The sequence below is a fragment of the Rosa rugosa genome, chromosome 4 (assembly GCF_958449725.1).
Source record: "Rosa rugosa chromosome 4, drRosRugo1.1, whole genome shotgun sequence".
NCBI lineage: Eukaryota > Viridiplantae > Streptophyta > Magnoliopsida > Rosales > Rosaceae > Rosa > Rosa rugosa.
Genome location: NC_084823.1, coordinates 36,511,978 through 36,535,129, shown reverse-complemented (window position 1 = coordinate 36,535,129; position 23,152 = coordinate 36,511,978). Strand labels below are relative to the sequence as shown.

The 23,152-nt window shown below is 41.4% G+C and overlaps 1 protein-coding gene and 1 pseudogene across 1 annotated transcript; one reads left to right on the top strand and one right to left on the bottom strand.

The window, feature by feature from the left end:
* The first annotated feature begins 8,898 nt into the window (after positions 1–8,898).
* On the top strand, positions 8,899–16,975 carry LOC133743113 (DExH-box ATP-dependent RNA helicase DExH12-like). The gene is made up of 4 exons (XM_062170900.1): positions 8,899–9,037; positions 9,226–12,211; positions 12,878–13,267; positions 13,451–16,975. Exons 2-4 carry the CDS (start codon positions 9,245–9,247, stop codon positions 16,610–16,612), a joined length of 6,519 nt encoding a protein of 2,172 aa, XP_062026884.1. The 5' UTR covers positions 8,899–9,037; positions 9,226–9,244; the 3' UTR covers positions 16,613–16,975.
* Positions 16,976–19,002: 2,027 nt separating this feature from the next.
* Positions 19,003–21,495, bottom strand: LOC133743114 (serpin-ZX-like; annotated as a pseudogene).
* Positions 21,496–23,152: the final 1,657 nt, after the last annotated feature.

The following is a 23,152-nucleotide window of genomic DNA, read 5'->3' as shown; positions in this document are numbered from 1 at the left end:
GGGTCGAAAATTACCTTGAACAGTATGAAGGTGGTCGAAATTTTCCAGAAACCGGCGAGAAACTGCAGAAAACGGCGAGCTCCAATTCGACGTAAAAACGTCAATTTAAGGCTTCGATTCCTTCTGAAGAGTTGTTAAGAAACTCAAGAAGAACTCACTGGTTCAAGAATCACAGAAAAATATGGTCTGTAGCTCGAGATATACCGATCGAAAGATTTTCGTTTCGGATTGAAAACTTACCGAGCTCCGACGAACGTGAAACCGGTCACTCTAGGTACAATCCTCCTAGTATGATGATCAGCAGGTTGAGGGGAGTTCATGGAGCCAAGGATCAGAAGTTTTGGTGGCCGGAGCTAGGAGAAAACCGGCGTTGACCAAAATCGAGCTTAAATCGGACCGGGCTTGCCGCCGCCGCTACAGGCCGCGCCGCCGTGCAAGGCTGCCACAGACAGGTGCGCAAGGACCATACGAAGCCAATGGAAGAAGTTTGGTGAGGATCGGTGGCCGGAGGAGGAAGAAATCGTCGATCGAAGTTTTGGAGGCGATTTCCGGCGGGGAACTAAAATCGCAGCAGATTTTCCAATTTTGGAAAAATTTGTTTTTATTTTTGGAAATTTCCAAAAATGGAAGCTTTATACTAAATTGGAAGCTTTTTCAAAAAATCATAACTAATTCATACAAACTCCGATTTTTGCGTTCCGCATATGCACGCGATCGTATCGACGAGCTCTACAACTTTCATGAAGAAAGTTTTCCCAAATTCTGTACGTATAAGAAGTCACTTTTTAAGACCCCCTAAATAACGTTCGTTTTCGAAATAAAATCGTTCGAACTAATTCCACAACTCCTTCAAGCTTCGTATTCGTGCCCACGCCTACGAAATCATTTCCAAAATGACATCGGACGTTAATTTGAATTTTTCGGGTATTACAGCCTTCCTGCGTCTCCTTTTGAACACACTCTTTGAAGCAGTCCAATCTATTAGAACTACTTCTAATATATTTCACGGCATTTCGGATTGCAGCACAGCTTCTATCCATAATTGTCAAACCAGCCCTAACTATAATGTTCAAGATGTGAGCCAAACATCTCACATGCATGAACTTGCCACCAAGCACTGGGGGGTTCTTCCATCTAGCCATTTTCCTTTGTAGATACTCGATTGCCACCTTATTTGCACTAGCATTATCAACAGACACTGTCAACACCTTGTCTATCCTCCGCTGGAGCAAAAATGTTTCTAATAGCTTCCCAATTGTGTTGCCTTTGTAATTGGGAATTACACAAAAGTTCAAGATTCTCTTGTGCAAATTCCAACCACAATCTATGAAGTGCGCTGTTAACACCATATAATTGATGTTCTGTATAGATGTCCAAGTATCTGTTGTTAAGCACACTCTATGGTCCCTTAAAACCATCCGAAGTTCCTCTTTCTTCTCCTCATACATCTCCAAGAAACACTTCACTATTTTTTCTCCTAGAAGGCACCTCAAATCGAGGAATTGCTACTTTGCAAAACCACCTAAACCCTTCATTCTCAATGTGGCTAAATGGCATTTCATCAATAACTATCATTTCAATCGCAGCTTTGACACAAGCTTCCTGTGACCACCCTTTATTCACCTTCAAGCTAGCTTTAACTCCACCACCACTAATCAATACTTGTTGTGTGTCTTCTAAATTCTCCCTCCAGGATACTTTTTGCACACCTTCTCGACATGTCTACGCAAAGTACTTGTACCATTAAATGAAGAATCAGCTGCGAGATCAGCGGAGCAATACTTGCATCTGGCCCTTTTCTCAAATCCACATTCTTCTTTCTTCCCATGTTTTTCAATGTAGAGTGTTCTCTCATACTTCTCGTAATGATTCCACACATTTGACCTCGGGGCAGCCCTCTTTGTTTTACTTTCTCTTCTTCTCTTTTTCAAGTTTTCTGCGAACCTCGAGATGCCTGAGTTGGTGCTTCATTTTCTGTTTGTAATGCAGCTTCTATTTCCCTGGCTGGTTCCTTGTCCTCACCTTGCTGAGACATATCATTTGCATCATTCCCAACAACAACAATTTCATCATTATCACCATCATAATGAGAACTGACTGTATGACTTGAATCCGATGAGGTTGCCATCAAGTATTCAAGTCTGTACAATGTCCGGGAAAATACAAGCTGCATGATTAAATAATGGTTATGAGATTATTGCAGAAGAAGAAATTATTGCAGAAGAAGAAATTAAGAATAAGATACTCTCTACTGAGTGTTCATGGTTTTTGTTTTCTTGGTCCAAGAGTGGCCATGGTTTGCGCCAATAAAGTGGCTATTGATATTAAGAATAAGATACTCTCTATTGATGCAATTTGTCACTGATGTCACCCAGAGTCATGGGAAAGATATAACACTGATAATTGAAACAGTGCCACCCTAAATTATAAAAGAACCTGGGGGCTATCAATGGCTACCTACCAGTGGCCTTTGGCCCTTTTCCTAGTAGTGCATGCACTGTCTCTGCCTCTCTGTCAAATCAAGTCTGATTAAGCTTTGTTCTCTGTCCTCTGTATCATCTCTGACTCTGTCTGGGAGCCACCTGAGAAAAGAAATATCAAGCTAATCAGCATCTTTTAACAATATCAGTAAATGAATAATTCTCTTAAGAAACTAGAGAAAAGCTCTCCGTCGTGAAAAGATAGCAAAAAAAACAAAAAAAAACAAAATTCTGAACAAACTGAATAATCTATTTGACTTGCACTCCTGCAATAACTTTCATACATAAAAATTCTATTCATAATACTTTCTTCTACATTATACTCCAATCTATAACAAGTGTTACAGCCATTACTTGCCACTTTCTCACAAGCGCTAACACCTCACTGGCACTCACTCTGATGAAAGAAAAGACAAGATGATACCACAAATTATTGCAGAAGAAGAAATTATAACATAACTATAAAGTTCATATAAGTATATAACTAGGCTCAGACCTGTGACATTGCCTCTTGCTCTGTTGTGTGTATGTTTTGCAGACCTGTAGCTTTGGGAAGGCACCCAAAGGGGAGTCCCAGAAATCGTTAATATTCAGAAAGCTGACCTGCAATTCAACACCAAGACTTCAAACACAGTACACAGTACAAAGCTGACCTGCAATTCAACACCAACACCAAAGACTGCAATAGACAACAAATCAACATCTATACATAGATATCGAGATTTCAACCACAGAGAGCCATCCAAGATCTAAAAGCCACCTACTATTCGTCTATTCTTCTTTCAAGAGATAACCCCAAGTCTTCCTAATCACACCAATTTCAAAGATAACAAGCAAATAGAAACCATAATTAGCCAAATCTGAGCTCAACAAACCCACATGTAACCACAAACCACCAAATCTACCCCTGAAACTCACCAAATCAAACTCATTTCTACACCAAAATCCACTCCAAAACCAGAAATGCACCAAAACATAAAAGAATCGAAGATAAGAGAAGAAGAAGCAGTAGTACCTTTCTTGGCCAGTAGTGTCCAAAATCTGGGCCTTGATGACAGATTTGGCCAGCGAACTCGACAGCAATGGTGGACTTGGACTCGCGGTTGAACTCGTTCTTGGTGAACCTGGAGAGGAGATTGGACTTGCCGACGTCGGAGTCGCCAATCAAGACCACCTTGGTGTACCTAGGAGGCAGAGACGCAGACCGATTGTGAGAGCTGAGAGGTAGAGCCACAAAGGTGAGGAAGAGTGGAAGACCGAAGACCCAGAGAGCTGAGTCACAGTCGCAGAGAGCCAGAGAGTAGCCGAGTAGGAACTGAGGAAAAACGATTTGGGAATTGGGATTTTAGAAATTTAGGTTTACTTACTAATCACATGCGGTCATGTCCATACTAACACAATGGACTTCGAAACTAACCAATAATTGAAAGACATGTATACAAGCTCGGTTTTTTCGGTCCACGCAGTCACCGCAAGTCATGAACCGGGACCGGACCGGCACATTGAGTACAGGGACCGAACCGGCCAAGCAGTCACACAAGTTAAGAATCGGGACCGAACCGGCACACTGAGTATAGGGACCGAACCGGCCCGAAATCACTTATTTTCCCTCTAAAACCAGACCTGAACCGGCCGGTCCTGATCGGTTCCTTCCGGTCTTTCGGTCATTTATGCCCACCCCTAGGTGATACCTTTATTCCAAATAGCAGGGTCGAAGTAGATGATGTATTAGATCATACTAATCAATTTACAACTGACAAGGTAAACTATTTTCTAAATTTCTTTAAATATCATGAAGACACTACTATTTTGAATCTGATTAGATTTTTTGTTGGTAGATATTCAAAGGACAAAATATTGTTTACTCCCTATACTTATATAGAGTCGACGTTTCAGTCCCTGACATTTCAATTTCACCTAAAAACTCCCTAAACTCTCCAATTTCACCCAATTGGTCCTTGCCGTTAATTTTCCGTCAAAAGCTCCGTTATCTTGCTGATGTGGCATTCCGTACATGACCAAAATGTCTATTTTACCCTTACAGACTTTTTTGTTTCCTTCTCTCTGTTTTTTTTTTCCTTCTCTTTTTGCCTCTTCTTCTTCCAGCTCTCTCTCCTCCTCTATTTATTTATTTTTAATTTTGCAGGGAGCTTTAACTCTTCCCATTCTTCATCGTCCAACTTAGAAAAGTACTGCTCAACCATATGATCATTGATGAGCTCCAATTGAGAAGTGTCAGTATGAAGTAGCCAAAAAATAAAATAAAAAGTAAATGAAGAAAATTTGTCACCTAATCTGGAGCATTGATATTGGATCGTACGATGGAGAGAATGCCACCAAGTTATACACGTGTCTTCAACTAATCTGTGTCGACAAAATATCTTCTGCTTCTAAGCAAATTTTTCCTCCTTTCTCTCGAATCATGCACTATCATCTGATCTTCAAGCTCTTGAGAAACTTTAAAATGAGTGGGCTGAGTCAGCTGTATTTTCTAGTCCATTGAACTTGAATTAAGAGAGTTACAATGTGAAAACCTCTGCTGGAAATCATTTCCCTCAACCAACTTCAACAGCTCGAAAGTGCCACTTCTAATATTAATACCAACACAACTTCACAAAAGTTTTCCAAAATCATGTCTTCTATGCTTTGTTCGAAAATCATAACAATCCAACAGCTGGATTGTTCTCTATCAAGGTAAAACCGCGCATTGTTCAGGAAAATCCTGTTTTGGTACATAGTTGCCATTCTGATTCTAATTTGTGTTTGCATGTCCTATTTTCTTCCAAATTCAGCTTATCCTCGCAATGGGCCATGTTCATACAGTGATGCTTAGTTCAACCCATGAGATCTTCACCTTCATCTTGCTCTGAAACTTACAAGAGTGATAATTGGTAAGTTTCATGACTTACATCGAATATCTTCCTTCTTGTTCAAGCTCTATCTATTGTTTCAAGTTCAATAACATATTGATCTTGAGATATCATGTGCTTCTAAGCTCACTCAGAATCTTATCTCATGTCTCATGTGCAACATTCAGCTTACTCTGTTTCAAGATCTTGCCAAGATCATCTTTTACAATCTGCCTTGTAGACCATTTGATAAATTGTCTTTGTTATCAAGAGCAAGGTATTATTCAAACCAAGAGCAAGGCAACAACTTACTTACCAAGCTTGAAGATTTCTGAATCGAACCAAGAGCAAGATCAATTGACCACGATCACGAGACTTCAATTGAAACCCAGAAATTCTTGACAGAGTGAGAGACAGATCGATCTTGGAGTCAACTGAAAACCCAGACATTAAGAGAAAGTCATTTTCCAAAATCGTTAGACTTACTGAAGAGATTTCTTTAGAGCGGGAAGAACCAAATCACGGTAAGCATTGATCATTAGACCAAAGCTTAGAAGTGATGAAGAGGTCGTCCCGATAAGCCACAAGGCCGAGTTTGAGTGTTTGGGTTATGGCTACTTCCAGACTTTGCCTAATACCCTACCTCGCCGTGCTGCCGCATGGCATCATACATGTGTCCCTTCACCGTCAGATCACGGATCAGCACCAACACATCGAAAGCCCTAGCCTCCTTGTTGCCCTTTGAATCAATTGGCCAACACTTGCTGCCCCATTAGCTCCACACCACTGCATCCGAAACAACCTCCCATACCAGATCAGATCAGAACGATATGATTGATGAAAAGAGAAGATTACGAGCAAGGCCGCAATCGGAACCACCAAGCGCAATCGCCAGAACCCAGTGCCTCGCTTATAAGTCTCCATTCTATGACAGTGATCTCTACCCTAGTCGAGAGAGGAATAAGAAGAAATGCTAAGGAAGATGTGAAGGTCTGGAGACAGAGAAAGAGCAATAAGCAGATTGTTTGTCTATAATCTTTGACATTCATGAACATGCAAGATTCTCAAATGGTGTTGCAAGTATTGGGTACTTGAGGTCCTGAAGACATGAAGAAGTGATGAACTCCAACTTCAATTGGACTTGGAACCTCCAATTAAATCATGAAACAGGAGCTACTCACACCAAGTGATAGTTTTCAATTGGGGAGCATAATTGCTAGAGTTCTACATAATTGAAACCTCTAAACTAGTCGTAGTGTTCAATTACAACTATATAACATTCACGAATTTGGGTAGTTAAAGTCTAAAGAAATCTATGAGCGGTACCAAGTGAAACTGTTAGCATAGAGTTATGCAAAAGAGAAATAAATTCTTTTTTATTTATTTATTTTTTATCAAAAAGAAATAATTTCATTGATGAATATGTGAACATACAAAACATCCAAAGGGCATTTAGGAGATAGCAGACCACCCCTACTCCCCTAGCATCAACTAGACAAATCAGCAATTACATATTCATGGAACCAAGGAGGTCCTATTTCTTTCCATAACTTTATACTATCTACTTTCACAGCTTCTTTGGCTAGCATATCAGCAGCACGATTGCTATTCGATCCTTGATATTTTCTTGCAACTGATCACTTCAAAAGCTGGTTTCAATCTTCTTATTGCATCAAAAATAGGTGATTCCATGCTCAGATCAAAATGGGTGGAATTAATAGCTTCAACCACATTCACTGCATCACATTCAACTTCTAAGTTCTAACCTTACAAATCCATTCATTAGACAGAATCTCAAGCCATAAAGCATAGCCGAAGCTTCTGCCGCATGAACCGAGATTTGTCCCATAATTGGGTGCATTAGAGCACCTCGCGAATTCCCATCACTGTCCCTCACAACTACACCTAACCGTGCCTTCCCATCTTTGAAGTTGCACGAAGCATCAGTGTTAAGCTTCAAACAAGATGAGGCAGGTGGAGACCAAGCAGAAGGCTGACTAACTTGAGGAGAGGATTTCTGAACACCATGACCTTTTCTCAATTGCGCTACATCATAACTACTTAGCTAATTTATTACCTGAATGATGACCTGCTCTCCTTCTGTTACATTGTTCCCAAACTTGCAAGCATTACAGTTCTTCCAGATTAGCCAACTAATCACCCCAAATAGAGCTAGCAGAAGTAAATTCCTTTTGAAAATTTTTAATGATCGTAAATAAAAAATAATCTGGGGAATTTAAATACATGTAGGAAATGATGTGGCAGTGCCACATCATTTGGGATATAGTTTTGGTAAAAAATGTTGGGCTTTCAAGCATTTTCCTTTAGGTATTTTGCTAACAAAGTGAGTTCTCTTAAATATAGTAGAGATTAAATCTCGGCATGGGCTGGGCCCAAATCATGTTATTCAATTGTAGAGACATGAGAGAACCGGAACTGAAATTTTTTTATTCGGTTTTCTTAGTTTTCGGTCCTGAAAAGTGTAGGCGAAGAATCCATTATCGATCCAGCCAGAAACCATCTATTTTCATAAATCTCCCATAATCTTTGAATATTTTCATCAATCTAGTGCTAGATCGATCTTTTTGGTCTAGAAGAAGAAAAGGAAGAAGATCGATTTGCGTTAGTTAAGAAGAAGAAGAAGCAAATCGATCTGTGTTAGGTAAGAAGAAGAAGAAGAAAAAGAAGCTCTTGTGGTCTGAGTTCTTCTATTCGATCCAATTCATGGTCTCCATGTTCTATAACACAAACCAAACCAATTCCCATATCAATCTCAATTTAGGGTTTACAAAATTTGTATAGACTCCCCAAAGTACCTTCTACGTACATCAACTACGATGGTGGTTACCGGCGGCTCGAGTAGATCTTGGACTTCATCGGTTTCAGAGGATGAAGAGCTGGATAATCCCCTTCCCATTTCCATCAGTAGTCATTAGCCATAGTTGTTTTTAATTTCTGATTTCTGAGAGTTTCAGATGATGAGAGACAAAGATGGATGATGAGAATGTGAGAGATTGAAACTATTTGACTCGATTGACTGGGAATGAAGCCATGTACTTAGGATTTGAATAGAAGAACTAAAGAAGAGTACTTTTAGTGATTTTTGAGCTGTGGACGAAGTCTTCGAAGACGGATAAGGGAATGAAGAAAGAGAATGTGTGCTCAAGCCTACAGATTTTGTATAAACTTGGTTATATAGCTCTAGTAAGAGGACACGTGTCATCTTGGGTCCAAACATGTTTGGATTGTTCTTCAAATGGAATTCAAGGCCCGAACCGATACAAATTTTATACATAATGGGCAGGGCCCAAATTTTTTTAAAAATCTTTTTATCGAGACCGGACTGAACAGTCCGATTTTGAAACGGACCGGTTCGCTTTTCCGGACTTTCGGGTTACAATGCCCGTCACTACTAGTGAGTGTAGATTACAACTTGCAAAGCATGACATGACTTGCGACATCTGGGCTCTCATGCTCCAAGAGCCCAATCCATTGATGTGGGCCGGCCTCTCCTCCCCACACTATAATTTTACCAGCTTACCCCAGAAACGACTACATTATATCCTGTTTTGAAGTCGGCATCAGTAGACGGTTTAGAATAGTGAGTGAGTAGTATTTAGGGTTTAGCTCGTACTGCGATTTCATACCAGAAAACTAAAACCCTCGCTCTTGCAAAGCTGGAATCGAAGAACTACGTCACAACCAACCGTGAGTGCTTTCTCTTTTGTCTTTTCAATTTCATCAATTTTTCTCAGCTAGGGTTTCAATTACTCTATTTCCATCTCGCAATTTCAACTATATACTTTGCGATCAGAATTTACCTATTGATTTTGACATCAGAAGTTTGCTAAAACCCTAGGCTCATTGTAGTTTTGTTGCTGTTTTGATTTTGTTAGGGTTTTTTGAGATCTCAAAATGTCGCAGCAGAACTTGGGCGGTGGTGCGGAGGCGCACGCCCGGTTCAAGCAGTACGAGTATAGGGCCAACTCGAGTCTGGTCCTGACCACAGACTCTCGGCCACGTGACACGCACGAGCCAACCGGCGAGCCGGAATCGCTCTGGGGAAAGATTGACCCCAAAGGCTTTGGTGACAGGGCGTACAGGGGAAGGCCGCCGGAGTTGGATGATAAGCTTAAGAAGTCGAAGAAGAAGAAGGAACGTGATCCCAATGCCGAGCCTGCCCCTGTTCGGCAGAGCAAAAGGCGCCGGCTGCATGAGGAGAGTGTGCTCACGGCCACGGAGGAAGGGGTTTACCAGCCTAAGACGAAAGAGACCCGGGCGGCGTATGAGGCTATGCTTAGTGTGATTCAGCAGCAGTTGGGTGGGCAGCCCTTGAATATAGTGAGTGGTGCGGCGGATGAGATTTTGGCTGTGCTTAAGAATGAGACATTTAAGAATCCTGAAAAGAAAAAAGAGATTGAGAAGTTGTTGAACCCTATACCTACAACGGTGTTTGATACTTTGGTTCAGATTGGGAGGTTGATCACTGACTACCAAGACGGGAGTGACGCTGGTGGGTCTGCAGTGGCTAATGGTGACGAAGCTCTGGATGATGATGTTGGTGTTGCGGTTGAGTTTGAAGAGAATGAGGAGGATGAGGAGGAGAGCGATCTTGACATGGTCCAGGAGGACGAGGAAGAGGATGATGATGATGATGATGTGGCTGAACGACATGAGTCTGGGGCTATGCAAATGGGAGGTGGCATTGATGATGATGAAATGCAGGAAGCCAATGAGGGTCTGAGTCTCAATGTTCAGGATATTGATGCTTACTGGCTTCAGAGAAAGATATCTGAAGCTTATGAGAAACAGATTGATCCACAACAATGCCAGAAGCTTGCTGAAGAGGTGCTAAAGATCCTTCCTGAAGGTGATGACAGGGATGTTGAATCAAAGCTACTGTTGCACCTTCAGTTTGACAAGTTCAGTCTTATCAAGTTTCTGTTGCGAAACCGGCTGAAGATTTTCTGGTGCACCCGTTTGGCGAGAGCTGAAGACCAAGATGAGAGGAAGAACATTGAGGAGGAAATGTTGCGTCTGGGTCGTAAAGATTTGGATTCAATTGTGGACCAGTTACATGCCACAAGGGCTAGTGCAAAGGAGAGGCAAAAGAACTTGGAGAAGAGTATTAGAGAGGAGGCTCGCAGGTTGAAGGATGAAAGTGGTGGAGACGGGGACAGGGCTAGGAGGGGGCTTGTGGATAGAGATGCTGATAGTGGTTGGTTGAAGAGCCAGGCTCAGCTGCTTGATCTTGACAGCCTCGCACAAGAGCAAAGTAGACTATTGGTGTCAAAGAAGTGTGTTCTTCCAGATGGGTCTTATAGACATCCCAGCAAGGGTTATGAAGAAATCCATGTGCCAGCATTGAAGCCTAAACCATTTGATGCTGATGAGAAACTTGTAAAAATATCTGCTATGCCAGAGTGGGCTCGACCAGCTTTCAAAGGAATGACTCAGTTGAACAGGGTACAAAGTAAAGTCTACAATACTGCTCTTTTTGAAGCGGAAAATATCCTCCTATGCGCTCCTACTGGGGCAGGGAAAACTAATGTTGCAGTGCTAACTATCCTTCAGCAGTTTGCACTGCACATGAATCCGGAGGATGGTTCGATAAACCACAATGCTTATAAGATTGTGTACGTCGCCCCTATGAAAGCTCTTGTTGCTGAAGTGGTTGGCAATTTGTCTAATCGTTTGCAGGATTATGGTGTTACAGTGAGGGAACTAAGTGGTGACCAGTCAATGACTCGCCAACAAATTGAAGAGACTCAGATTATTGTCACAACTCCTGAGAAGTGGGATATCATCACCAGAAAGTCAGGAGATCGTACTTATACCCAACTTGTCACACTTCTCATAATTGATGAGATTCATCTTCTTCATGATAATAGAGGCCCTGTTCTTGAAAGCATTGTTGCTAGAACTGTTAGGCAGATAGAGACCACGAAACAACACATTCGGTTGGTGGGTTTATCTGCTACACTACCTAACTATCAAGATGTGGCACTCTTCTTGCGTGTTGATAAGGGTCTGTTTCATTTTGACAATAGTTACAGACCTGTCCCTCTTTCTCAACAGTATATTGGAATCATGGTAAGGAAGCCATTGCAGAGGTTCCAATTGATGAATGATATCTGCTACGAAAAGGTGATGGCTGGGGCTGGAAAACATCAAGTTCTGATTTTTGTTCACTCAAGGAAGGAAACAGCCAAAACAGCTCGTGCTATACGAGATACAGCTCTTGCTAATGATACCCTTGGTAGATTTCTGAAAGAAGACAGTGCAAGCAGGGAAATTCTTCATACTCATACTGAATTGGTCAAGAGCAATGATCTTAAAGACCTACTACCATATGGTTTTGCTATTCATCATGCTGGGTTGAACAGGGCTGATCGCCAATTGGTTGAGGATCTCTTTAGTGATGGGCATGTACAGGTTTTGGTTTCCACTGCAACACTGGCTTGGGGTGTGAATCTTCCAGCTCACACTGTGATAATCAAAGGAACTCAGGTTTATGATCCAGAAAAGGGTGCATGGACTGAACTAAGTCCACTTGATGTTATGCAGATGTTGGGTCGTGCAGGAAGACCTCAGTTTGATTCATATGGAGAAGGGATAATCATTACTGGACACAATGAACTACAATACTACCTTTCCTTGATGAACCAACAACTTCCTATTGAAAGTCAGTTTGTGTCCAAATTGGCAGATCAATTGAATGCTGAAATTGTTCTTGGTACGGTCCAAAATGCCAGAGAAGCTTGTACTTGGTTGGGATATACTTATTTGTTTGTTCGCATGTTACGTAATCCAACGCTGTATCGTTTGGAAGCTGATGTTCTCTCAAGAGATATTACATTGGAGGAGAGGCGAGCTGATCTGGTAATCATAACTTCACTTTAATATTTTATTTTCTGATTTTGTTTACACCGTCTATGTCATTTTCTTGTTTATCATGTTTGTCTTTTTACTTTCCTTGCAATTTGTTGTTAGTAGAATGCAGCTGTTGTCTAATCTTAGAGTTAAGGATATTTGTTTGATGTTTTTGCTGGTGTCTTTAGTTGTAGCTCTTTGGTCTTAGTGCATATTCTGTCTACTGTTCTCTAACTTCTCCTTTGTGATTAATAGCTGTTTCCCACAAATAATTGTCTTGGACATATTACTTATAATAGCATATTAATAACATGGGACAATTAAATTAGAAAAGCTAAAAGGTTTGACCTCGTTTATGGTAAATGTAGTAGCCATAGAAGTTTTTCTGTTTCAGTCTATATGATGATATTTGAGTCTCTGGGATGACCACTGGGACAGTTTTTGGTACTTGAAAGTTTTTCCTTAATGTTTGTGCCTTGTTATATCTTTAATTCAATCTTGGCAGAAGTTAATTTATTTCTGTTCTTGCTGGGTTACAATCTGATTTCGCTTTTTGCTGACTTATTCTTATTTTGTTCATGCTGTTATCCATGATATCATACTTTTGCAGTGTCGTTCCCTCAAACTGTATCTCTTATGGAATCTCATGTTGTCTTAAAACTTTGTTGTTTACAGATCCATTCTGCTGCAACCATCTTGGACAAGAACAATTTGATTAAGTATGACAGGAAAAGCGGATATTTCCAAGTAACGGACTTGGGTCGAATTGCTAGCTATTACTACATAAGTCATGGAACAATATCTACATATAATGAGCATTTGAAGCCAACAATGGGGGACATTGAGCTTTGTAGATTGTTCTCGCTCAGTGAAGAATTTAAGTATGTCACTGTTCGGCAGGATGAAAAGATGGAACTGGCAAAGTTATTAGACCGTGTTCCGATTCCAGTGAAGGAAAGCCTTGAAGAGCCCAGTGCAAAGATTAATGTGCTGTTGCAAGCATATATTTCACAGCTGAAGCTTGAAGGGCTCTCATTGACATCTGACATGGTTTACATTACTCAGGTTTGTATGGTTAATTCTTATTTTTGCTACTGTTGGGAAATACTGCAGCTTGCTTTAGTATTTATTTTGGTTTTGTTTCTCTGTCTATAGTCTGCATAAATTTTCACTTCAACTAGGTTTTTTTTTTTTTGCCTTTGTTTATTTCTCAGATATTGACTTATCAATTTGTTTTCCCTTGGTCAGAGTGCTGGGCGTCTTCTAAGAGCTCTTTTCGAGATTGTCTTGAAACGGGGATGGGCTCTACTCGCAGAAAAGGCTTTGAACTTGTGTAAAATGGTTAACAAGAGGATGTGGAGTGTCCAGACGCCACTTCGCCAATTCCATGGAATAACAAATGATATTTTAATCAAGTTGGAGAAGAAGGATTTGGCCTGGGATAGATATTATGACCTCTCCTCACAGGAACTTGGGGAGCTTATACGAATGCCAAAGATGGGAAGAACACTCCACAAGTTCATCCACCAGTTCCCCAAATTAAACCTTGCAGCACATGTGCAGCCAATCACTCGCACTGTATTAAGGGTTGAACTTACTATAACACCAGACTTCCAATGGGAGGACAAAGTTCATGGATATGTGGAGCCATTTTGGGTAATAGTGGAGGATAATGATGGAGAGTATATTCTTCATCATGAGTATTTTCTGCTGAAGAAGCAGTATATTGATGAGGATCATACTTTGAACTTTACAGTGCAAATTTATGAACCTCTTCCACCTCAATACTTCATTCGTGTTGTGTCTGATAGGTGGCTTGGGTCGCAAACTGTTTTACCTGTTTCATTCAGACACCTTATCTTACCTGAAAAGTATCCTCCTCCGACTGAGTTGTTGGACTTGCAACCACTTCCTGTAACAGCATTGAGAAATTCGTCGTATGAAGCTCTCTATGATTTTAAGCATTTTAACCCCATCCAGACGCAGGTCTTCACTGTTCTGTATAATTCCGATGACAACGTCTTAGTTGCTGCACCAACAGGGAGTGGCAAGACCATATGTGCAGAGTTTGCTGTATTGAGGAATCATCAAAAGGCCTCTGAGACTGGCATGCGTGTTGTGTATATTGCACCTATTGAAGGTCTTGCCAAGGAACGGTACACTGACTGGCAGAAGAAGTTTGGGACTGGTCCAAAGGGTCTAAATCTACGTGTTGTTGAATTAACAGGGGAAACAGCCACAGACTTAAAACTGCTTGAGAAAGGTCAGATTATCATCAGCACTCCAGACAAGTGGGATGCTTTATCTCGGCGGTGGAAACAGAGGAAACATGTTCAGCAGGTTAGCCTTTTTATTATAGATGAAGTCCACTTGATTGGTGGTCAGGGTGGTCCCATTTTGGAGGTGATAGTCTCTAGGATGAGACACATAGCAAGTCAAGGTGAGAACAGAATTCGTATTGTGGCTCTGTCCACTTCTCTTGCAAATGCCAAGGATCTTGGAGAATGGATAGGTGCTACCTCTCATGGCCTTTTCAATTTTCCACCTGGTGTGCGCCCAGTGCCACTTGAAATACACATTCAGGGGGTGGATTTAGCAAATTTTGAAGCAAGGATGCAAGCGATGGCAAAACCAACATACACTGCAATTGTTCAACATGCCAAGAATGGGAAGCCAGCTCTTGTGTACGTTCCTACAAGGAAACATGCCCGCCTGACAGCTTTGGATCTGATGACTTACTCAGATGCAGATGGTGCTGAGAGTCCGCCATTTTTATTGCGGTCTGCAGAAGAGATAGAGCCTTTCGTTGAGAAAATTAGTGATGAGATCTTGGCACGCACACTGCGCCATGGAGTGGGCTACTTGCATGAGGGCTTAACGAGCGATGATCAAGACATTGTGTCAACTCTTTTTGAAGCTGAGTACATTCAAGTGTGTGTCATGAGTGGTTCAATGTGTTGGGGAGTGCCATTGTCTGCCCATTTAGTGGTTGTGATGGGAACTCAATATTATGATGGCCGGGAAAACATCCATTCTGATTACCCTGTTACTGATCTATTGCAGATGATGGGGCATGCCAGTCGCCCTAAGCTTGATAATTCTGGGAAATGTGTCATCTTCTGCCATGCTCCTCGTAAAGAATACTACATGAAGTTCTTATACGAAGCGTTCCCTGTTGAAAGCCATTTGCACCATTACCTACATGATAATCTAAATGCAGAAGTTGTTGCTCGAATTATTGAGAACAAGCAAGATGCTGTTGATTACCTTACCTGGACCTTCTTGTACAGGAGGCTCACACAGAATCCCAATTATTATAATCTTCAGGGAGTTACTCAGAGGCATCTTTCTGATTACCTCTCAGAGCTTGTAGAAAATACACTGAGCGACTTGGAGGCAAGCAAGTGTGTTTCTATAGAGGATGACATTGATCTTTCGCCTTTGAATCTTGGCATGATAGCTTCATATTATTACATCAGTTATACTACCATCGAGCGTTTCAGTTCTTCCTTAACTTCCAAAACAAAGATGAAGGGTCTTCTTGAGATTCTAACTCATGCTTCTGAGTATTCGCAACTTCCTATACGACCCGGGGAGGAAGAGGTTATTCGAAGGTTGATCAACCACCAGAGATTTTCTTTTGAGAATCCGAAATGCACAGATCCTCACATCAAAGCAAATGCTCTGCTTCAGGCCCATTTTGCGAGGCATCATGTGGCTGGTAACCTAGCATTGGACCAGCGGGAGGTCCTCCTTTCTGCAAGTAGGTTGCTTCAGGCAATGGTTGATGTCATTTCCAGCAATGGCTGGCTAAACCTTGCTCTCCTAGCAATGGAAGTCAGCCAAATGGTTACTCAGGGAATGTGGGATCGTGACTCGATGCTTTTACAGCTTCCTCACTTCACAAAGGAGCTGGCAAAGAGATGCCAAGATGAAAAGAGTATAGAGAGGGTATCTGATTTGGTGGACATGGAGAGTGATGAGAGGCGCGAACTACTTCAGGAGCTACTTCAGATGTCAGAGACAGAGATTGAAGATATTGAACAATACTGCAAAAGGTTTCCCAACATTGAAATGACATTTAAGGTGCTGGATAGTGAGAATGTGATGGCCGGGGAAGAAATCACTTTGCAAGTTGATATGGAGCGTGAACGGGTTGGCCCTGTTGATGCTCCAAGGTATCCCAAGACCAAGGAAGAGGGATGGTGGCTGGTAGTTGGGGATACCAAGACTAACTCACTGCTTGCCATCAAGAGAGTTCCTCCGCAAAAGAAGGCCAAGGTCAAGCTTGGATTTGCGGCTCCTGCAGAAGCTGGAAAGAAGACGTATACTCTCTATTTCATGTGTGATTCTTACTTGGGATGTGATGAGGAACATAGCTTCACTGTAGATGTACAAGAAGCAGAGTAGAGCCTCTGTGGAAGATGATGGGAGAGAATGAAAAGTTTTTACTCTTCTGAATTCTTTCCTTCTGATCTTTTGATTTCCAAACTGTTCTACAGTTATGATGTTCCCTATGTTATCGTACTCGCTGATGTTGAATTGCTTGTTTCAAAGCAGTTGTAGTTCCTTGTTAATCTTTGTTTTTTCGGATACCTGCTTATCTATGTCTTATCGACTTTTGTTGTCTCTCAGAAACTCCACTCTGGGGTGACTTCTGAGGTTGATTTGGCTTTGAATTTAGGTTGAATTTAGTTATGTTGATTGTGTTGTTTACTTATATTTTGAGGAGCATTGTTATTCTGGGGAAGCAGGATACTTTTTTACCATCTATTTGCGACTTACGTGCCTTTTGTCTGCTCTTTTCATTACTTCCATACACTTGAAATCTCCACCCCTACGAGTAAAGCCAAACTTGATTATGGAAGCAGCATGTCCAAGGTTTCCTTCATGTATGTATGCAATGGCTATGAATGCAGAATTTCCGTTGTTGCAGTTCATTCACATAGCTAAAAAGAAGCACGCCTCGATTTCAAGTAAGGTAGCACCATGGCTTTCAGCTTTCTTCATTCACATTCTTCAGCACGATGCTGTTGTTAATTGAGCTTTACCATCCTTACAGGTGTACAGAGGCTCCAGCCATCCTTCAAAACCCCATTTTTGACCGTCGCAAGCATTCTGGGTAATGCCTGGAACTTCGATTCTGGACACTCTGCACTTCATCTGTATTCGCTCGAGTGCTTTCTCAATAACAATGTATACAACTTGGTGAATCTTTCTGCCTGTTTGGTGTTTTTTAATAGACTTGCGGTCTCCATGACTCCATCTTTGTGTAAGTGAGCGTGTGACCGCACGTCATTGTTTATATGTATCAGTGACTACAAGTTGTAGCTGTTATCAACTATCAGCTACAATGGCCCATTCTGTTCACGTCATCACGTGGAAGTATTGCTAAGCCAGAATCAAACATTGTGGAATGTTTCTATTCCATGAGCTCTCGGTTGTCTGTTGACTGGAATGAGCAGCATAATGAACCGGTTAAGCATTTTCAAGCTGGGGGTGAGAGAATAAGATTCCTTCAATGACATTGCAGTAATCCATTCTGTTGAAACTGAAGCCTTAAGTCACTGTGAAGCTTAATATATTAGACATTTAGTATGACACATGCATATCCTTAATTACATATATCGTATAGACATACACCAATCCGGACTTCGTTTCTGTGGGTTGATGAGGAACAACAACTTTTTTGTTGCTGCATGATACTGGGGTTAATGTTCACCTGTTTGAGTCCGTTTAATTTGTTAATTTTCTGCTGACCTTCTTGTATTGTATATCAAGTTAGTTTTGATATTCAAAAGATGATGAAGATTGCGAGGTGCAAGACTGAAAGGTGACTGATGTCTTTTTGGATATAAATATAAATTACAGTATGATACACTCCGTGGGTGGTTGTTGATACTTTAGCCTATGTTGGCAGGCATGAGTCAACTGCGTTGCTGATGCTGCAGCTGGTGCCATAGACACTGCTGTAGGTCTTGGTGATGGTAATGAAGATGAATATGAGGTTTGACATCGAGTCTCTGTGTTTCACACTGCCTTCTGGAGGATTTTAATATACTCCAGCTTTACGTTTCACAAAAGCCAACCTCATTAGTTGGGATTCTGAGAGTTCTCATAAATTTTTTTTTTTTTTTTTAAAAAAAGGGCCAAAAGAAGGAAAGCTACTGGCAGTAGAGCAGTGGAGTGATTGAAATATAGGAAATTTAATATTAGATGACTTGGCTTAATTGCTTGTAGATTTTGTCAGACATCTTGTTTTTATTAGCTTCTGTGAAGCTTCTCTGTAGATGTTTAGACTCGTTGTATCTTCAAATTCTCCCAATTTCTCAACCGAGTCCAGACCCAGATGCCAAATGCTTTTGTTGCGATATATTGTTCTGGGCTCTCCAAGTAATCAACTATGATTTACAGCTTCTCTTTGTTAGAATTCCCAAGAGCTGTTACCTTGCACTCTGATATCTCATGAAAATGGCCTATAACTGCTGTTATACTGCTTTCAGTATATATAGCTTTTACTAAAGAACTTGAATACATGATCCTATAATGTCAGTAGCATCATTATAAATTTATAATTTTCTCAATGTTTCATGAAAATGGCCTGTAGCTGCTATTATATATCCTGCTTTCAGTATATATAGCTTTTACTAAAGAACTCAAACACATGAACCTATAATATCATTAGCATCATTATAATTGTTTTAGCTAATAGATCGAGTTTAATCTTTGCTGAAAATGTTATGCATTTATGCTCATAGGTTATGGAATCTTTGTCAATTTAACACATTCTCAAACAGGTGATAGTTTTTGGCTGGATCAATAATGGTGCAGAATGCTGAAAGCGTTGGGTCCTAAGCTCAGAAGGAATCAGTTTGGTTTGCCACAGAAATTTTACATTGAGATACCATGAGAATATAAAAGAAAGACGTGTGTTATATTCTTGAAGTACTGAATTTCTACAAGCTATTGCATGAAGTAGCTACGAAGAAAGTTAACAATTAGCACACTGATATAACAAATCAGACTTCTTTAATGGGATTGAGGACATGCCCAACAAACAGCACTGTTCCAGTCACTTCTTCTCTGATCAGAAAAAGGAACGGGTGATCTGCTTCAAAATCTATCCGAGGAGGAGGTTTCCTAGATCCCCCACATTTAACAATAGCTGCAGCAGCTTCTGTGCCTTCTTCAATAACTTCAATGAAAGATTTGTGGTGTATATTTTTAACAAATAGGGCCTTGCCTTCCACCATTTCTGTCAAACAAGGCAACTTGAAAGTCTTCAATCCCAACTTTTCCAGAACCTTGATGTAGTCAAAGTAAGAACAGATCTTAAACTTTGGGATTAAAAATCTACGAACTGGAACACATTTATTGGGAATATGCCGATCTAGAAACCCAGACTCAGAAGAAACTCTCTCAACCAAAGCTGGCAGTCCATCTCTTGCATTTGGAAGAAACACATACATTGAGAACCGCCTCTCGTAGTCTAGGCCTTGTTCATAAGGAAGCCTTAACACTTTGAAGCCGTCAAAGGCACGTACATACTGCTCCTTCCAACTGGTCATGAAGGGTGCCTTAATCGAGCTCCCATTGAGAAGATGAAAATCCAACTTTCTTGTTCGTGATGCATCAAATTTCTTGTCCAAGCTCCTTTGAAGTATAAGGCATTCGCAAGGATGAGCCTTGTTGCACTATTTACTGACCATTTAGGAATAATGTCTTTGATAAGGCCATTGGTCTCCTTCTCCACCCATGAATTCACTTCACATCGCACTTTTTCATATTTGGCCTTAAAATCTACTTGTTTCAAGGCTGCCTTGTAAGAAAAGTCCACCACTTCTTTGAAAGAAGTCTTGATAGAGACAGATTCCTCTAACCAAATGCTATTGGCGAATGACAAGCGAGGCCCGCCACTTGGCGATCCGTCCTCAAAGACCAGAGGGACCAAATTGGAGGCGAGGTCATTAAGCTCGCTGATGAACTTGGACTTGAGGAAAGAGAGCAACTGGTCCATGGCTGGACCCTTTGTCCCAGCAGCTATCATGCACAAAACCACGTGAATAGACAGTGGTGAGTAGACCATGTTCTTCTCCTTACCTTCGATCAGAAGCAATTGCTTTGTGATCTCCATTGCGACCTTGGTTTGGTTGTTAATGGAATTTCTGAGTTTCTTAGTTCTGGGGATCGTGCACGTTTCAACAATTTGCGAGAAGCCATTCATTCTATGGGAGATTAGCCCAAACATTGTTAGCGTATTAGAAAAAAGTCAAAAACAATGTAGATGACGATTGAATTTGGATGACAATAATACAGATAATGCGGCCTACAATCTGTCTTGTGAAGAACAGTGCAAAACTATATAGATAACGATGGACTAAATGATAAACACCAGCACACGATAGAGTAAATGATAAACACCACCACAAATAACAAGCTCGCGCATAGTCCACAAACCCAGAAGATCATAATTCTTAAGAGTTAGAAAATTTAAAAATTAGCTGGTATGAAATCAAACTACAGAACCTCAATTCAGGAATAAGTAAATAACTCCAAGCAGTGTGTAAACTACACCACATCTTAGTTATTACTAAATCCAAGCCATTGATTTTGAAGAAATGGGGTCTAGAGAGAGTTCTCTCTACTCTTCCCTCGGCCCATCTGTAACCCCTTCCAAACCAAAATCTGTACTCCTTAGCACCACAACCTCCTTTCCCCCCATCTTCTGTACCATCATCCCTGCAACCTGTGTCCTTAAACCCATCTTCTCTCTACCCAGGGTCTTTCTGTGGTAGTTTTTGTCTCTCCGATTCTTTGGAGTTTGTCTCGGATTCCTCACGTGGGCTTCCTCTTGACCCTCTTTCTAAGGAAACATTATGGTCCCCTTCCCTGTCCTTGCTTCCCATCATGTCGTCCCACGACCATCTGGCCACTCGTCTGGAAAATACCTGTTGCCTGGATGAGGTAGAAAATGAAGTGTCTCTGCTGGGTGCTATCATTGCTGATACGGTGCCGAACATTGGTGGAATAAAGGGTGCTCTCCGCTCTGCATGGAGGAACCTGGGCAACATCCGAATCCACCACATACACCACAACATCTTTTCTATAAAGACTACCCGGGAAGGAGCAACTGTTCTTTTGGATGGTGGTCCCTGGCATGTCGACAATCTGAGGTTTAATGTGGTTCGTTGGCTTCCAAACCTCACCATCAGCGATGTTCATTTTCATATGGTTTGGTACTGGGTCCAGATTTCGGGCCTTACGAAAGAAAAGTTCAACTCCAAGAATGCCGAGTTGATTGGTGCTGAGATTGGAACAGTCCTAGAACTTGAGGAGATGGATAATGTCGATGCTACTAGGGCTGGGATTTTAGCCCGAAAACCCGAAAACCGGCCCGAACGGTCCGGGCCCTTTAAAAAAATTTGCCAGTTTTATAAAACCCGGCCCGAAATCATTTTATAACGGGCCGGGCTCGGGCCTTAAAATTAGAAGAAAAAAAAGCCCGAAGGCCTGAATCATTTATAATTGCTTTGACTATTTTATTCTTTTTGTTTTTTCTGTTACAACTATTTTATTGTTTTCTCTCTTCTTTATTCTCCATTCACACGTTCTCCACTTCTTTCTCTTCTTTCAAGATTTCCTGTCTCTTCTTGTCCCTTTTCTCCCCTTAATTAATTTTTTCCTTCTCTCTTCTATGCCTCCTTTCTCTTTCTTCTTATCTTCTTCGTCTTCTTCCCAGTTCCCAACTTCCCATACGCCTCCTTTCTCTTTTTTCTTATCTTCTTCGTCTTCTTCCCAGTTCCCATACGCCTCCTTTCTCTTTTCTTTTTCTTTTTCCTCTCTTCCTTGTCCTCCTTCCCATCAGATCAATTGTAGATTTTTAGAGAGATTCCTAGCCCCCCAATACCTCTCTCGCGCTCTACCTCCCTGCTTAATTGAATGGTTCTTAGCTGGTATTCTCACTTGGTCTGCTCAATTTTTAACGACTTTGGATGGTGGTTGTTAGGCGGCTTTGGGGGGCTGACGAATTTGGGTTTGGAGCAGATCTGCTGTTGTTTTTTTTTTTTTTTTCAAAACCTTTTGGGCCCGAAAAGCCGGCCCCAAAAAAACGGTTCGGGCCCAACTCGGTCCCAAAACTGAAAAAAAATGTTATTTAGGCCCGGCCCGAAAATTCCGGTCCGGGTCCGGGCCCTATAAATTTTACACGGGCCGGGCCCAATCCCAGCCCTAGATGCTACCCTCCGAGGCTTTCTCAGGGTGAAGGTGCTCTTTTTGTTTTTTCTGTTACAACTATTTTATTGTTTTCTCTCTTCTTTATTCTCCATTCACACGTTCTCCACTTCTTTCTCTTCTTTCAAGATTTCCTGTCTCTTCTTGTCCCTTTTCTCCCCTTAATTAATTTTTTCCTTCTCTCTTCTATGCCTCCTTTCTCTTTCTTCTTATCTTCTTCGTCTTCTTCCCAGTTCCCAACTTCCCATACGCCTCCTTTCTCTTTTTTCTTATCTTCTTCGTCTTCTTCCCAGTTCCCATACGCCTCCTTTCTCTTTTCTTTTTCTTTTTCCTCTCTTCCTTGTCCTCCTTCCCATCAGATCAATTGTAGATTTTTAGAGAGATTCCTAGCCCCCCAATACCTCTCTCGCGCTCTACCTCCCTGCTTAATTGAATGGTTCTTAGCTGGTATTCTCACTTGGTCTGCTCAATTTTTAACGACTTTGGATGGTGGTTGTTAGGCGGCTTTGGGGGGCTGACGAATTTGGGTTTGGAGCAGATCTGCTGTTGTTTTTTTTTTTTTTTTCAAAACCTTTTGGGCCCGAAAAGCCGGCCCCAAAAAAACGGTTCGGGCCCAACTCGGTCCCAAAACTGAAAAAAAATGTTATTTAGGCCCGGCCCGAAAATTCCGGTCCGGGTCCGGGCCCTATAAATTTTACACGGGCCGGGCCCAATCCCAGC